Source organism: Galleria mellonella, unplaced genomic scaffold (genome assembly GCF_026898425.1).
Source record: "Galleria mellonella isolate WM207_F2 unplaced genomic scaffold, CSIRO_AGI_GalMel_v1 utg310, whole genome shotgun sequence".
NCBI classification, from domain to species: domain Eukaryota; kingdom Metazoa; phylum Arthropoda; class Insecta; order Lepidoptera; family Pyralidae; genus Galleria; species Galleria mellonella.
The window spans coordinates 609307-628205 of NW_026442071.1; the positions used below are offsets into that span (position 1 = coordinate 609307).

Sequence of the window (18899 nt, forward strand, 5' to 3'; positions counted from 1 at the left end):
GATTTTTCTGTGTAGTTTGGTGAAATATTCCTGACCAAGTCGTTTTGCATGGCTTGTATAAAGTGCGTTCTCTTTGCCCTTGATTATATACTCTTGTTGTATCTGCAAGTAATCAATTCCTACGTTATAAAAGATAGCACTGACCAATTGATTTATATAAATAAACGCAACCTGTAAATGGAAATAATATGCAATTAGAAATTGATTTATAAGTAATGATATGTTATAAAGATAGATAATACATAAAATTATGTATGAATAATTATTTACTATATTTGTAATATGCAATTTACTGTTAACATGTTACCTTTTAAAATAAAAATAATTTTAGTCATATTATATTTATAAGTAATTGTAATAAAGTTAAAATAGGGCTGTTTTTCTTATATGCATGCGGTATATTTTGTATACTTAACATTTTTTTTTTCAGATGCAATTTGACCCGGCAATGCTTCCAATTATTTTTTAATGTGCCAAAGAAAATTTGCATTGGATAGATTTAAAATTATATTAAAGTAACTATACTCTACTCTCTACTAGATACTCTTTTTATTGAGCCTGTTTTTTCGTAAAATTTGAAAATTTTATATTATGAAATCGATAAGGTTATTTTATGGCAACAAGATATCAACATATAGTATGGAGGTGTTTATTAGAATAGTAGTACAACATTATGGATATTCATTATTTTGAATACACTATCGGGACTTAATGCGATAAAAAAACCTTTATAAGTAAATGGTGCTTACGTACCTGTTTCTCTATTACCGTATTAAGTCCGATAATGTATTTAAGATATGAATAAACAACACGAAAATTTAAAATAAATTTTCATTATGTAGTTACTTCGAAAAGGTAACATGTATTTCAATTTTTAGGTTCCGTTGATATAAGCTCAGTACCAAGTCTTATAACGTAGTTATCATTTGTCTTTTTTCTGGTTTAACAAACAAAAATCATTAAGTATAATGATAAATTTAATAAGAACGAAACAATGATTCAGAAGACATAATAATTAGTGGACTTGTGAAACTAGTTCTTTTTTTTTCTTATAAATCTTCCTTTAAAGTAAATATTTTATTTAGGTATGTTTTTGTTCTTAATTTAGATGCTAAGTATTTTTTATAAAAGTGTTTAATTGATTGAATATAGAATGAAAGAATGTTAGTTAGTAACTTATACTTCTTGTATGTATTTATTATTCACGCTTACCAACTGAATAAACCTTAACAATGTCTTTAAATTTAAATTCGACCCAAAATTCAATACGAGAATTGTATATAATTTCATTAAAACAGCAATTAAGTGAATATGAGCTGTTGAAATCTATGTATCCTAATAATGATGACATTAAACTTACTGATAACAATATTCTCAAGGATATAAATAGTTTTTTAGAAAATAAATTAGAATATGCACCTCCTCATTTGGATTTTACTTTGAATCTTCTGTTGAATAATTTGAAATTAGAAATGTGCATAAATTTGCCAAGTTTATACCCTGAAGAAGAACCTGATATATATATAAGATGCAATCAGTTGAATCGTCACCAGGAAACAAATTTAAATTTTAAACTTATGGACTATATAAAAAATAATCATTCAGGAGAAGTATGTTTGTATACTGCAATAACTTGGTTACAAGAGAATATTGAAACATTTTGTGATAAAAAAGAAACTGAGACTGATGATAGTAGTATACAGGAATTAAAAAGTGTACAGCAGAAATTTATTAGACAATGGATATATTCCCATCACATTTACAATAAAAAGAAAAGGGAAGAAATAATAAAAAAAGGCCAGAGAATTAAAATTGACTGGTTTCTGTGTACCAGGAAAACCAGGGATTATTTGTATTGAAGGATCTGCTGCTGATTGTAAAGAATGGTGGAAAGATATTAAATCAATGAGTTGGAAAAAAATCATGGTAAGAAAAACAGAAACATTTGAATTAAATGAACAAGGAAAAGAGCAGAAATTTAATTCATTTGATGAAATACACTTTAAAAATCCTTCATCGCGGTTTAACAAACATGCAGATTTGAGTGGACTATCAAAATATATGGAACAGTGTGGTCTTAGCCAGGCGTTTCATGATGTTTTTGGACTAAATGGTGATATTTAATAATATATTAGTATATATGTTTATAAATAACTACATCTCTGTTTTATTTCATATTAATATTATATTTTTGAAAAGATAATGTTGTATTAGTTTGGCCATTTGGAGAGGATGGATGGAAGAAGGGATATAGATGAGATTTATCGAGCATGAATGAATGAGATGTTGGAGAGGCCGGCCTAGAGAGATATATGTTGACAAAATCTGCAACGTGTTGATGAAGGGCGAAATTAAAAGTAGCTAGCTTATATCAATATACTGATAAATGTAGGTGACGCAAAAAAGGCTGCTTGAATTGAAACATTTGTCATTCCATTATTTCTGCCTACCCAAATAGACAGATATGTATATATGACTGTATCTTAAATGTGTATATTCTTATTAAGTTTATGTCCAAAATAAAACTGAAAGGACTAATGTTTTCCATTATTTATATCTTTCTTTGAAAATTAAAGAACTAGGTTAGAGAAATAGCATCTCAGAATCGACCTCATGATTCTGAGATGCTATTTCTCTAACTAACCTAATATTTTAATTCCAAAATCCCTCAAATTATAATTATTTGACTTAAATCTATTACAAATTAGTTCACATTGGTAGAAACCAAAATGAATTGTAAAAGCGATAAAAATTCTGTGATATCAAATTAAAATTTTTTTAGTTTAGAGTATATTCTTAGGTTTAAAGAAATGGCACCAAAATAGATCTCAATTATAATTGAAGATCTCAATATAGACTGTAACAAATATGATACAATATATAAACCTATTTTTTTATATATAATGTTGAAGGATTTTGGGACTATTTGTCGACAATCGTCATTCATCTGTTAGCAATGTATAGGCAACTATCCGAAATTTTATTAACTATCTGGCTATTCATCATTTAAAAGCCGGCTAAATTTCCAGCTATTTGGTTACCCAATAGCGTTACGCTTAGTGTTAGCTATTTCGTTAAATATTAGCATACAACCTATTAGCATTACATCGAGTTCGATTCTCTACGCAGTAACATATAAGTTAAATGGTGCGATTTTGCTTTATTTACCGAACTACTATGTAGTCATTATTATCTTAAGTATATCTATTAGTAAAATAATCTCTTAATCATGTCTTAATTTTGTCCGTAGTAGTCTCGCCTATGGTATTAAGTCAGTTAAGAAGCTTTTGTTACATAGATCATAATCTAATGGTTCAACTCAAAGTTTAAATTCGTAGATCATTGCTAATATACTGTAATATCCATTAATGATATTGCTATTGAGGGAATTAAGTTTTTTTTTTTTTTATTAATAAATATACCTTTTTTTATAACACAGGGGGCAAACGAGCATACTGCTCACCTGATGGTAAATGACTACCGTCAGCTATAAGCATTCTGGGCATCAAAGGCGTTGTAGATGTGCTGCCTGCCTTTTAAAAAGGAATATGCTCTTTTCTTGAAAGTTACGATGTCGTATTATAAATTCCTATATTAGGAATTTTATATTAATAATAACTACAAATTGGTTTATAAAAATTAAGCATATAAAAAAAGTCGCAATATAGGATCGTCTTATTTGTTACTGCAATGAGGATCGAACTCGATGCAATGCAGCCGGGCAGTTTTTAACTAATAAATTATCTACTATTATACGATATCATTTTGAACAGTTTTTTTTTTTTATGAGTGAAGATGGAATGTTAACCCCGCCTGCGCTATTGGTATACGCTGCCGGAGCACCAGTGAAGGGTAAGGGTAAGGTGAGGATGATAGCAGGTCAGTTGGCCTATAGTGACCAATTAAACAACAATTAACCAGTATGATTTCCAGGGGGAACCGCGTGGAGGTCGACCTGATAGCATGTATTGCTAGCAATGAGGTTGTTAAATCTCATTACTAACAATCCCTTTCCCCGTCATTTCAGACAGTTACCGCCAGTTACGACAGCTGGCGCAGTTTTTAATAGCCAATAGTCACGGTAAATATCGTAGCTGGATTGTAAATGTAGTTGCTTGTTGTCGGTTAGTTGTTGCTGCATTATAATGTACCGGGCGCTCGAAGACAACTAACGAGTAGCTGGCTCCGTCGAAAATAGTTAACTTAGGTGCGGCTATTCTTTGCCCAGTCCAGCTGTCATATAGCTGGGTATCGGTATAACTACACATCTCTATCACCTGTCGAGTACTAACTCGACACAATCTTTTTTTTTATATCTACGGTCTGTTTTGCAGGAATTTTAAACCATGCCATAATTTTAATAAGTTTCATTAGATAACAGTGAAGTTAATTCGATATAGATATATATTGGGTACCACCTGGAACGACCGCCTTTCGAAGGTCCTTTGAGTTCTAGCCACAGACAGATTAGAGAGCATAGTGAATGAGTTGGCGCTATAGATATTTAATGATTGGCGCAATTGTACGGCGTAACGCAGCGTTACCTATGTAATATAATAACCGCATCAGATTAAAAATAACTTTTGAATGGGCAGAAACAAAAAAATTAAATTATATCATCGTTTATCAAATTTAACACAATTTTTTAATTTTATTCTTATTTCAACCTTCTACCAAAGTCTTCTATATTACGTACGTATTAAGTAACATTCTGAATCCCAGCGATATTTTTGACATTGTTACTCTATATCGTCAATACCTAAATTCAAAATAAGTATTTTTTTGTCTTTTTCTATATGTCATAACATTTCGGATTAAATTAAGTATTTTAGATGTCAATTTAGTATTTTAGAACATTTTTTTTTAAATATATATATATATATATATATATATATATATATATATATATATATATATATATATATATATATATATATATATATATATATATATATATATATATATATTTTTTTTGTTGACATGAATCAATTCGAATATACTTTTTGTGCGTATATTATACAATATCTTTGCTAATTGTGAGCCAATTTTATTAATCTCTTTTCTTATTCTTTTGTATTTGTCGTATTATTTTTATTTCGGTTTAAGGGTGGGACATTACATTGAAATTTTTTTCAGAGAAATCTAAGATAAGTTACCCCTTTATTAAATCGTTTTAAACAGGAGGAGAGTGAGAGAGATCCAAGTTTTCTCTCTGGATCCAATGGTTTAATTGACGACTCCCCTAATGAAAGCGGTAACCATAACCTGTAGAAGATTCTAGATATGAACTATGGTACTATGTACTTAACAGAGTAGGCAATGACTTGACTGTACTGACTAGACTTCTATACATCGTCATAGTCATAAAATACTGACGCATCTGACAAATATTATACTTTGCAGCTATTTCAAAAAACAGTGTTAGTTTTTTTGACATAACTTTTTTAATTCTAAATGTGTTATTATGAAAATTGGCATACAATTTTAAAATAGGGGGGGGGGGAAGGGATTGTAAGTAATGGAGACTAAGAATCCCATTTCTAGCAATATATCCACCAGGTCGACATCCTCGCGGTTCCCCCTGGAAACTATCATGATTAATTCCTGATGTATTCATCATGATGGGCTAACTGGCCTGTTTTTAAGCTATTGTATAGCTTTTATCGCGGGCCTTGAGCGCGAAGACCGAATGTAAAAATTCCGTAACGGAAATGGAACCTAACACCCCCCACTCTTACGGCGGCAGAGCGGTGCGAGGACGGAAGCCGTGCATCGTCTAACGTCATTTCAGTTCGGCAGACTTCGGCACGGTATTTGTGTGCGTGCGAGTAGACGTATGCGTGTAGACTAGCCGCTGACTGCTCATAACTGATTCTATCTCTTTTATTAGATACAATGCTAGGTGAGACAGCGTGCTTTTTGCGAGCTGTTCCGGAATTGGACGAATACGTAAGCAGCTATTGTGAGAATGTATATAGGTGTATAGGTATCTATCATCTATGTCCAACAGTGAATAGCTGTACGCGTAAAATTTGTGTATAAAGTGTTTTAATATTAAATATATATATATATATATATATATATATATATATATATATATATATATATATATATATATATATATATATATATATATATATATATATATATATCATAAATCAGTGTTTTTGTTTTTGAATTTATATAGGTATAATACTGCTATAAAAATACATAACCTTAATTTTGGATTTTGAAATGAGCGATTTTAAAAGTAGCCCTCTTTTATACACATAAACATACACCCATATACTTTAAATTTTCAATTTCGATTCTATATGTATATATATATATATATATATATATATATATATATATATATTATATTATATATATATATATTATATTACAATATAATACCATTGCATGTGTAAAAAAAATGTATATATATATATATATAATATATTATATATATATATATATAATATATAGATAAGTATGTATATAATAGAAACCATTAAACCAAAAATAAATAAATAATTATAAAATTGCATAAGTTGATAAAAAATGCTATACAATAGCTTTACCGCGGCAGTCCCCGACTGCCACACGTCTTTTTTTTTTCCTCATCGATCACCCTTCACTGGTGCCTCGCCAGCGTATTCCATTAGCGCAGGCGGGGTTACCACTCCATTTTCATCCAATAAAAAAAAAAACAAATTCAAAATTAGGGATTGTTTTAAACGGAAGTAAAAATAACAACTTATAATTATACGGTTTTCCAGAAAAATCACATGCTTCAATTTACATTGGAGTCAACACAGTCACATAGGATTATCCAACATTGTTCCTTGGAAAGTTTCTTTTCGAAGAATGAGGAATGTTACTTTCCGATTGTGTTCTATCGACTTACTGAGTAATATTTTGACGGATGTGTAATTTATACTATTTTGACCATGAGTAAGTAGGCAGGCAGGTGTTCGGTATGTAAATAGGTAGGTTGGGGTAGGTAAGGTATTTTAAATAAAACAGACTATTTGGTCTGGTTATTGGACTATTTTTAATAAATATAATAAACATTAAGTTTTAATTAAGTAATTATCAATAAAATTATTATTAAGAAGACTATAATGTTGAAGCCTGTTGCTGTTGTGGCCTGATTACTTCTTTTTTGGTAAATAATTAATCTAAAACTTAATCATTAATTATTTAGGAGAATTAGGAAAACTCTAGTATCACAATCATTTTTATTAGTATTTTTTATTTATTTATTTAAAATAAAATTTAAAGTTTTAAGTTATGATTAACGATCGAATACAGAATCGATTAATCATGTAACGATAGAATGTGCATGGTTCTATTCCATGGCATTGTGTTATGATCATATTTATCAGTATTTCACGCAATGATTTCGGAATTGATTTTACATAACAAGTTTAATAAAATTTTCGTCTCCTTTTGGAGATTATATTGCCAGTCTATAGTCTCTAATCTGTGGTTAATGCGATATACTGTCTATGAGAGTAATAGATATTAAAGATGTGCTAAAGGATACATCCAAAGCCGTAAAGCTGTCTAAAAAAAAACAATTATAGAATTTCAGACGAGTTTTTATTGTGATATTAATTTTCAGTAATATTAAAAATATTCTATTATAAATCAACTGGTTAACATTACAAAATAATTATTACAAATGGCTTCTCCTCTGGAACAGTTTGTAAACAATGTTCGAACAATGTCGGCATCAGGTAAATTTTGTTTATTACTATTTGTTTCATTATTTATAAAATGTTTTAAACAATTTTAATTTTATGCATTAATAGGCAGTTTTCGTGAGCTGTGTGACATAATTGGAAAATCTGACGAAGTGTTACAACGAAATAGTGCTCATCTCAATACTGTTTTAGAGACACTTGATATTCAGCAACATTCGTTAGGAGTTCTAGCCGTTTTAGTTGCGAAGTTTTCTCTGCCTCAGGTTAGTAACATAATTAATTAATTATAATTTATTTAAATTTCCTAAGTTCGCTTTTATAAATTACCTTCCTAAATTTATATTGCAGGGTACTAATGATATTGATAAGTCAACAATGTTCCAACAAATTCATGATTTCATAAATAATTGTAATGGAGAACAAGTGCGCTTTTCGCCTGATTTATGTGAGTACAGAAACTTATTAAAATTTTTAATTTTTATGACTACTGATGTCTCAATCAATCTCAATAGTAAATGGCTGTGTAGTCTTGGTATAGAATAGGCCACCCTTTCCTATTCTGTGGGTGTTGTAAGAGACTAGGGAGGGTGAGGTATGGGCAGCAGCATGCCTCTTAAATCATCTTTAAAGCCTAACTGCTGTTGTCGACCTGCCTGGTAAACATGGCAACTACTGGCAAAACTCCCCCAGGGAGAGGATTAGGCTCAGCAGTGGACAGTTAAAAGCCGATATGATGATGTTTATTATGACTGATGTCTTTAAATGTATATTTGTGATTCCAGATGCCAATTTGTGCCACCTTTTGACTGACCATTTAGTTGAAATTAAGCAACCTATTAGAGGAATAGAAATATTGAAAAAAGCTATTAGGAAAATACAGTTGTTTGATTCTCAACTGACATCAATTCATGCAGATCTTTGCCAACTATGTTTACTCTCAAAATGTATGAAGCCATCTCTAGAATTTTTAGATACAGATGTTACAGGAATTGGATCCGAGGTAATTCTTTTAATAATTACAAGAGTCTTCATTCAGAATAATGATTGATATTATCTACTTATGAGAGTTGAAAATGGGCATATTTTTTTATAACAAAAGCATCCATTAGAACTTAGGAAGGCAAATAAGCAGATGGCCTACCTTATAGAAAGTGGTAACCATCACCTATAGACGTGAACAATACCATGGACATAATGGAGTATACTGTATTGCCCATGATACCCCCTATGTATTGCCATTCCTGGAAATTAAGATGTTATGCCTCTGTACCCTGTAAATTCATTGCCATATCCTACCCTTCAAATTCAAACTGAAAAACAGCCACACAAACACACTACTACTATTACAACTTATTAAGCCATGTGCATTGTGCATATAATACTGATGGATATATATATGTAATCTTTGTCAGATCCATCAGTATTCTACGACTATGATGATATATGTGTCATAGATATATTGGTGAGTTAGTATTTGAAGTTGTTAAATGTTGAATATAGTTAATTTGTTGTTCCAGTTAGGTGGCAATAATGATTCAAAACATTTTCTTTTATATTATTACTATGGAGGGATGATTTACACTGCTATGAAGAATTATGACAGGGCTTTATACTTCTTTGAAGTTGTAGTAACTGTTCCAGCTATGGTTGTATCCCACATAATGTTGGAGGCTTACAAAAAGTACATTTTGGTATCTTACATCCTTCATGGAAAGGTAATGTAATAAACAACAGAGGTAATAGATAATTAAGGTTGTCAATATTACCTATACATACAACACTATATCTACACTCAACTGAAAAGTTGAGTGTAGATAGTCAAATGCATAACTATAAAAAATATTTAAACATATTAAAAGGAGTTTGGTACAAGGTATCTTAAAATATTTTTGAAAATGGGATAGAGAACTGGGTATCAAATACATAAAGATCAAAATTTTTAAAATAGTATCAAACGGCAAATAGATTGGCTCTTTTTTAAAAAATGCTTCTATATGTTTACATTATGTAGATAGTTCCAATTTCGTTACACTTTTACCTGGTCTACCTGAATTCTGATTACAATGTGTGATTATTTCTTTTTATTCCTAACTCTTAAAAAAAAAACGAAAGGGTGCACTAGACCAGTGTATATACACAATAAACAAGTGTAAGAGAAGGAAAACTCGAAAAAAAACTTTATAATAAGCTACTTAGTAAGAGTAGTAATAATAGGCTAATTGGGTTAATAAATAAGTAAATTTATATATATTATACTAATATATTTGATTATAACATACACTTTCAGATTTTACCAATGCCTAAATATGTGTCGCAAGTAGTGTGTAGATTTCTAAAACCACTATCTGTTGCTTATCATGAACTGGCTACGTCTCAGCATGCGGCTATAAAACATAGGGAGACTTTCGTCCGAGACAAAAATATGGGATTGGTTAATCAGGTAAGTGATGAAACTGATAATAACCATCTACACTATTATTGTACAAAGTAAAGATTTGTATGTATGTATGTAATGAATAAACTCAAAAACTACTAGACTGATTTAAAAAATTCTTTCACCATTAGAATGCTACATTATCCCTGATTAACATAGGCTAAGGAATATTTTGATATTTTTATAATACATAGGGATCCATATGAAAATTTCGATAATGTAATTCAAGGTGTGAAAAAGATACCAAAAAGTTCTTATACCGCGTACGCTGCTGAAATTATTGACATTAGAGCTAAGTGATGTACCTGCAGTTTTATAGTGGATATCAATATTTACAAAATAAGTCCGCGATACCATGTCAATTACAGTTACGTTACAATAACTACTTTTTCATGTTAAAATATGCAATATGCCGGTACAAACTAAGCTACATTATTCATACCTTGGTATTAATCCTTATCCAAAAAAATAATTTCGTATTCAGGACTGTTTCAATGCCTGTAGATTACGCTTTGAATTAATGAAATCGGACATTCTAATTCAAAGATATTACAGATTTTGTTCTGTGTTTCAATTCGTTGCTTGCGACACCAGCTATGGCCATGGCGCGTGGCAGAACTACACAAAGCTTTCCTGTCTTATTTTAATTTTATTTCAAATGTCCACCCGTGCTGAGCCGGGGCAGGCCGCTAATTAATAATAAATATTGTAATATAATAAATATTATAATAGAAACGTGTCGCAAAATGTGCTTGAATAAAATGGCAGACGGAGATGGACATAACAGAATGTTTCGCCCATGATACCCCCCATGCGCTTATATGCAAACACAAATATGGAATTTCTGTAAAAAAAATAGTAAAATGGCAGTCGGAGATTAATGGCTTATATGAATATGGAATTTCTGTTAGTAATAGAAATGGTCAACCTTTGAATGTTGGAAGTCATACACAAACTAATGGTAGTGCAATTAAATAATTTTAATCAAATAGCCAATAATATTAGGTATAACATATTACAAAAAAAATACTGTGTTGTCACTCATAATCAAATGTCGATTGATATATACTGTCATAGAATATTCCCCCAGGAATTATATTTAGAGCTCTTAATTTTATCAATTTCAAATGTATTTCTACGGGATCTATTGTTGTATTTTATGTTGATAATAAAGTAAATAATAATTAATGAAATATTCTTTGTTTTCAAATCTCTTTGATCGAAAAAATAAAGATTTTCAAGATTAACATTTTTTTTTTCATTGAAAAAATTGAAAAATTGCTCATAATGATGATTGTTGCAAAAACAAAATTTGAAGCTTCAAGGCACTATGAAAAAAAAAATCGCAGCACTTTGAATTTTTCAGGGATTTTAGGAGGGGACACTGAGGTTGAAAAATTACTGAATAAAATTCTTCGTTCATCCATTTTATCCAAAGTTATACCAAGTTATTGAAGTATCCTTAATTATGCGAATTTTTGTCTTTTTTTAAAGTCAGAGTTTTCAATTAAAAAAAAAAAATTTCGACAAAAGCCATTCACGGTATCTTATAGAGAATATCGTGCTTTCCAAAACCCTCCCTCGATCTCCTATACGATCATTATTTCCAGAATTATTGATTGTCAAAGTTAAAAAGTACATTTTTGCTTTGACTAACGATAACTCGGCGGCAAATCATCGTACAGGCTTTTTGATTATGTCAAATTAAAGAGTATGAAATTAATGAAGAAACAATGAAAAAAAATTTTAAGGCCGTATATTTTATATTATTTTGTATATTATATATATATATATATATATATATATATATATATATATATATATATATATATATATATATATATATATATATATATATATATAAGAATTACAAATAAATAGATTTTTGTATTGTGATATTAATGGAAATGTATTTTTTGCTTAGGTGTTGGGTTCCATGTATAAAAAGAATATTCAGCGGCTTACCAAGACATTTTTGACTCTTTCACTGAGTGATGTTGCATCTCGAGTACAACTCTCAGGTCCGGCACAAGCAGAATCCTACATCCTCAACATGGTATGATGATAAATAATGAAATTTAAAACCTGTACAGAAGAGGGACTTCTTTAATGAAATAAAAAATCTTTAATTGTCTGCCTTGGACTTTCCACACACTTGTGTACATTATAGACAAAAAAAATATGCTCATGATTTTCTCTCATCTGTGCAGCCCCTAAAAATAAAGTAGAATTAATTTGTATTAAATTTTGAGCTTGGTTATTAATATTGTATAGGTATATTTACTTTAATGCTAATAAAAAAAAAAAGATTAATAAAGAAATTAAAAAGACAGTATTGAGATGCTCTAAATCGAAAATATATATTTTCCCCCCAATAAGGGAGGCCTACGTTTAGTAGTGGACAGTAAGTAACGGCTGCTATGATGATTATGATATATAAGCAAAGAAGCATTGAAGACAAAAACTTTGTTGTATTTTATGATAATGATAGTTTACCAAGTTTTAATTATTAGTATCAACTAGTTATTGCCTTAAGAGCTAGTACAGCCAAGAACAGAAGCTAGTTAAAAATATAGTCTGACTGTTCGACCTAACACTAACAATTTCAATGCGTGCTAAGGCGCACAGTTAGGCTCGCACTCTCGTTATGCCTGTTTATGATTAAGGGTCCCAAAGGGTCTCTAAACTAATCGAGCATTCTCACCTAAAAACACGTAAGTTAATCCGATTAGTTTTACAGTTAAAATTTCAATGTAATTTAACATTTAATTCAAATGATAAGGTACAATTTCCTCTATGGCAAAATTAAAACATTAAGTCAGTTTGCAAATCATGCGATGTTTGATGCAGGGTCGTTGTTGCAACTCAGTATGCGAATGGAGCTTTTAACTATGCGCAAATACATATAGTAAATGAATTTAAAAACAATATTTTTTTTTAGTTTTATTCCTGTTACTATATCTCATTATTTTTTAACTGTGAATGCAATTATTATTTCTAAAAAGAGAATGTTACTTTTTACAAAGAAATAATTTAATATTTAAAATTATGATAAACATTAAAAGCTAATTTTAGTCTTATTATGTATAAATTTATTTATGTTTACTAGATTGAAGAGGGCGAAATATATGCAATGATTAATCAAAAGGATGGCATGGTAGTATTTCTTGATAGTCCTGAAAAGTATGCCTCTCCTGAGACATTATGTGTATTGGAACAGCAAATGGCAGCCTGTACAAAACTTCATCAGTACATTCAGGAGATGGATGAGCAAATCCAAGTTAATCCACAGGTGAGAATATGAATTTGTTAAAGTTCAGTTATTACTTGAATAAACAATTTGTGAATATAGGTAATTTTTATATCACTGAAGTGGCAAACAAGTATACGACCTATTTTATGGTAAGTGGTTACTCATAGCCTATGTACGCCTGTAATACCAGGGGTATAACACCCGCGTTGCCGACCCTTAAGGTAACTAGGTTACTTACGCAAATTTGTAATATGGGTATATATATATTTGATGTATTGAACCTTGAAAATCTAGATAACTTATAATATAAAAAATATAATTTAACATTTTATAATTTTCTATTATGATTAGATATATATAGTTATATTTTATTCTTTCAGTATGTAAAGAAATCTGTTGGAAGTCATGATGAAGACATACCAGCGACAAGTCAGAATTCTAAAACAACATATTCAATGTAATTTGTCTTCACATTACTATATAAAAATATATAAAGTATTTTTAAGATTTCATAACCTAATAAATATTGTACATAAATGAAAATTCTTGTTTCACTAGATGCTTTCTTTCCAATAAATCTTTTTATTACCCAAATAATTAATATACTTCAACATGATAAACAATATGTAAATATAAAACAAATATTTTATCAGTCTTTTATATAGCTTCATGTACAGCCTCAGTGAAAGCGGTCATGCTTTCTAAAGGAGTTTGTGGAGTGATGCCATGGCCTAAGTTGGCTATATATCTGTATTTTCCAAACTTCCGAACCATGTCTACTGTTAGTTTTTTTATTTCTTCCTGAAAATAGAACAGATAAACATTCTTATATCATTCTTTGCTGATACTGGTTAAAAAAGTTCCCATCCTTAATTGTGCATGTAAAAATTCGAAATTGGAATGGTAACTTTCTTGAACAATGATATAGTCACTTTGCATTCTATAATTTATTCAACTCAGTACTAGGCTACTAGAATTGTTTAGATTTCATCGATATAGCAAGGACTAAAGTAGCCAAATATTATATGCATGCTAAATTTCCTAACTGACTTGTTAAGGTATGCTTATTAAGGTTGCTTTATGTATGTAACCATCTTAGTTGTGATTTGTCAGCTCTTGGCTAATTTACTTACTGGAGTTTTATAGAGGTCTTGAGGATCGAGATTGCCTTGCAGAGTAATATTTTCGCCGACTATCTTTCTTGCTTCAATTGGATCCACTGTCCAATCTAATCCAAGAGTTTCATATCCAAATTGAGCCTGTGTATCCAAGGAATGCCCGGCGCCTTTGGCAAAAAGTGTCTGTAATTATAATGGTTAATAATATTAATAATTATTATATATTACATAATCTTTTTTAACATAAAATGCAGTCTAAATTACTTGTAAATAATGTAGTTTTCTATGAGGAAAGTAATTTTAAAAATGCTTAAGAAATTTTCAAGTTAATACATTACATATAAATATAGAAAAAAATTATAAATTTTTCCTTCTTATATTATTTAGAGTGCAGTTTTGATAGTGTTATTTTTGTTTCTGTAAAAGGAAGGTAGAATGAGTGAACTACTAGTAATATTAAACAGAGATAGCAAAAAATTGGGAAAACTATAGTTACAGAAACACTAAACTGTAGTAATAATTTCCATTTGATCTCAATAAAATAATACTGCATCCTATGTAGGTCATAGGAAAGTATTTATAACGATCCTAAAAATAATATCATACCATCGGAACTTGTGGCAATTTCTTCTCATTGAGTTTAGTTCTAACTCCATCCCTGATATTTTTTAAGTAAGTTGCTGCTACTTCTGCAAACTGGTCCCGTGTAAGATGATCTGCGCTGGATTCAAATACTTGCAGTAACTGTGCACCACTGTCAACCTATTTTTCAAACTGACACATTCATTTTGATATAAAAAGGGTTTAATAAAATTGATTTTTCCTTGTATATATAATAAAAGATCTCTCAGAGGAATTTTAATTAATGTAAGCAGCAGATATCTACAATATTTTACTGCATTTGAATTCTAGGATGAACATAAAATATCTTAAATAAATTATCCTAATAATTTTATTTTAATTTCAGGGTCAATAGCTTGATTACCATTACCAGTTATAATTATCAATTATACAGTTACCAGTATAAATTGAAGGGTTTTATAGTATTAGTGTAAAGTCATCAACATTGTAACTAATTTACCTGCATTACTAAATAGTCTATTATTACTCGTGTCAAAAGACCCAATAGTTTATGTACATCTTTTGGATATTTTTCTAACCATTCTTTTGTTTTAGACATAGTTTTGCTTCCACCACCTTCAATCATATATCCCATAAGTGTGAACTGCAAAAAAAAAAAAAAAAAATACAACAACTTTTAAGATAAAACTATTCTGGCAGTTTTCTCAAGTAATAGCACAAATATTCTAAAAATATTTATGATTTTTTTAAAATAGTAGGACATGTGACTTATGGTATCCTGAGTAAACTCAGAATAACTATATAATATTTATTATTAATATAATATTGTTTATTTATCTATTAAAATAAGAAATATAGGAATTATACAGCTAACATCATAAAATTTTCTTTTAACAGCTAGATAGTATAATTTACTTTAAGGAGACTTTTAGAGAGTAATATTATACACTTAGTATAAAAATGTAGATGCGTTTTTATACTAGGTGTATCATAGTTTCCCATTTGTTTTATATTAATAGATAAAATATCTCATATGGTTTTATAATTTAAGGGAAATGAGTGGTAACTGTTTGGATGCATGTATTAGTGTCAATTACTAAGGCATAAAATATAATTTGCATTTATATCTATATATATATATATAAAAATTAATGCCACTTTTCCTTGTAATTTTATAGCTCAAGAACGGGCTCATTTATCCAAACCAAATGTTTAGGCATTGTTCGGACTATTTAGTAGATGGTTTATATGAAGTTTGCACAAAATCAGTTGAGGGGTTCTTCATTTATCACATTTTTTGTAACAAATTAATTCAATAAATGGCGGATCATTTTGTTAATGAGGATTTTTGTGTCAAATTCAAACTTGACAGTACAATTAAAATAGCTAGCAATTAATAAAATATTTTTTGTTTGAATAAATTAATTTGATGTTAATTTTTTTTTATTATTTCACTTTATGTGTAATGAAGCACATCCCGGGCCGCTAGTACAGTATAAGTGAAGTTAAAAGGTTTACTTACAGGAGCACCAGTAAAACCTATTAAGGGTACTTTGCCTTCAATTTTATGCCTAGTCAGATTGATAGCATCCCCAACATATAGCAATCTGGATACTGCCCCTTCTTCCTGTAACTGATCTATTTCTGAGGGATCATTTAGTGGTTTGGGGAATACTGGACCCTGAAATGATTATGTTTATTATTATTTTCTTAATTTTAAACCTGATACCTGTTAGTACCAGCAGAAAGGGTCACATTTACAGAGTGAATCAATTTTTAAGCATCTGTATCATCAATGTACTGTATATTTATAATTGAACTAAGTGTTTGTTTTATTCAATTTTTAAGTATATTATTGTAAAAACATTTATATTTTTTACAATAATATACTTAAAAAAGCAATAAATCATTTGTAGATATATAGATATCTACAAATGGTTTATTGTTTTTTTTTTTGTAGACAAAATTGAGGAATCTCATTTTAGAATTTACAGGAAAAAAAAAACTTTTTTTAAATTTATGTATATTAATATTACTTACTACACCAGTATGCATTTCAACAGTCATGCCTAAAGCCTGTGGAATCACAAGAATGTCACTGAATATAATGGATGCATCCAGGTCTTTATATCTTCTTAATGGCTGCAATGTCACCTCACATGCTAATTCAGGTGTTCTACACACAGTGAAAAAGTCATGTTTAGCTCGAACTTCTTGGAACTCAGGAAGGTATCTGCCGGCTTGTCGCATTACCCAAACAGGAATTTTGTCGACTTCTTTACCTAGTGCTGCCCGCAATAGCCTATCATTTTTTAATTCTGGAAAATTCTGGAAATATAATTGTGAATTATATCATTTATTTAGATGTGTTTTAATAAAATTAAATCAGGACAATTTGTTAAAGAAAAATATTATTGATAATAAAATAAGAAATTTATCACTACTTATACTATTATTAGGTAGTTGTAGTCAGTTTGCTGTCAATAGTGGAAAGATGCTGATACTGGGGGAATCGTAGAATTATGATCAAATAGATCGTTTACTATTTGAGAGCGTAAAATCGACCGGTTTAGGAACTCGGCTATTTTTTACGATCTAAGCCTAATCGGCTTAGATCGTAAAAAATAGCATAATGATAAGTAAGAACGGTTTTACGTGAATGATAAAAGTAATTGTTACTACAAAAGAATTTTACCTTGTTCGTGAAGTTCATTTTGCCACTATTATTTTGTTATTTCAGTAATAGTATAGTAATATAGTATAGTATTATTATTATTATTCCTATTTCAGTAATAGGAATTATTTATCTCTCAGTTACTAAATTTATATATTACTGAAGTTAAAATAAAAAAATGGTTTCAATATTTATATCAACTATAGGTGCTATGATATTAATTGTCAAACATTTCACAATATCAATCAAAGTAGGTATTGGGGCTATCAGAATCGAGGAACTATTTCTCAATCAAAAGTATTTGACTTTAATTTTGTGAAATTAGCGTTTAGTTAATCATTAAAAAGTTAATTTATAATAATTTTTACTTAAGTATATGAAAATTTTAGTTCTTATTGGTCCTTAGAATAAAGATTTAACAATTAAATTTTAATTTGAGACATAGTTTAAAAAAAATTGTGCTTTAGAATCGACTCCACTGTCACTATGACGGTCTCCAAATGGAAGTCAATTGTCGGGCGAAAATAAAAAATTGTGCAACGTCAAAGCATTTGCAAATTTTTTATATTCTGTTTGTGATGCCTCTGTTGAACAATTTAAGAACTAAAACTACTATTATCAATTAGTTCTGTCTTTTGTCACTAGATTGCACAGGGCGTAGAACCTTAGCGTAAAAGTTGTTTGTCGAAAACTCTTTGATCTTATTCAAAAGACTAAGAAGTATTTCAAGCAAGATACCTTATTTATTAAGCATACTTTATAGACGTAGTATAACGTAATTACGTAAGCCTTCATATACTGGTATATTTTATTCACTAATACCAATTTTTTATCGCGACTTCGTGTGACTGGAATATGTTAGTTAACCGAGATAATAACTAACTAGTCTATGTCCTCCATCACAAAAATTATACATAAATAACGATTCGTTTAGCAGCTAAGAAATTAAAGTATTACAAATAAACGAACAGACAAATTCACTATCTCATTTATAATATTAGTAGTGGTTTAAGTATTATAAATATTTGAAATGAGTTTATTTTTTTATTATATCTTTAATCATTATAAAAATTGGCGTTGTGCCTATTTCACGTGGAGGATATAAGCAATCAACTGGCTATATTTTTGTAGTATGATTATTTGAAAT

General features: G+C 29.5%; 3 protein-coding genes across 3 annotated transcripts; 2 read left to right on the forward strand and 1 right to left on the reverse strand.

Moving 5' to 3' along the window:
• Positions 1–504: 504 nt before the first annotated feature.
• Positions 505–2157, forward strand: LOC113509092 (RWD domain-containing protein 2A). The gene is given in 2 exon segments (XM_026892375.3): positions 505–1790; positions 1792–2157. Coding segments are annotated over 2 exon segments (891 nt in total). The 5' UTR covers positions 505–1232; the 3' UTR covers positions 2125–2157.
• Positions 2158–7509: 5352 nt separating this feature from the next.
• LOC113523387 (COP9 signalosome complex subunit 3) lies at positions 7510–13921 on the forward strand. The gene is made up of 9 exons (XM_026909344.3): positions 7510–7724; positions 7800–7954; positions 8040–8136; positions 8474–8691; positions 9209–9406; positions 9979–10131; positions 12050–12181; positions 13235–13417; positions 13759–13921. The coding sequence occupies exons 1-9, from the start codon at positions 7670–7672 to the stop codon at positions 13837–13839; spliced, it is 1272 nt and encodes a 423-aa protein (XP_026765145.1). The 5' UTR covers positions 7510–7669; the 3' UTR covers positions 13840–13921.
• LOC113523386 (uroporphyrinogen decarboxylase) lies at positions 13884–18249 on the reverse strand. Its single transcript, XM_026909343.3, has 7 exons — positions 17774–18249; positions 17119–17406; positions 16601–16759; positions 15578–15721; positions 15103–15258; positions 14512–14679; positions 13884–14179 (listed from the first exon to the last, which is right to left on the reverse strand). Exons 1-7 carry the CDS (start codon positions 17789–17791, stop codon positions 14036–14038), a joined length of 1077 nt encoding a protein of 358 aa, XP_026765144.2. The 5' UTR covers positions 17792–18249; the 3' UTR covers positions 13884–14035.
• Between the last annotated feature and the right edge of the window lie 650 nt (positions 18250–18899).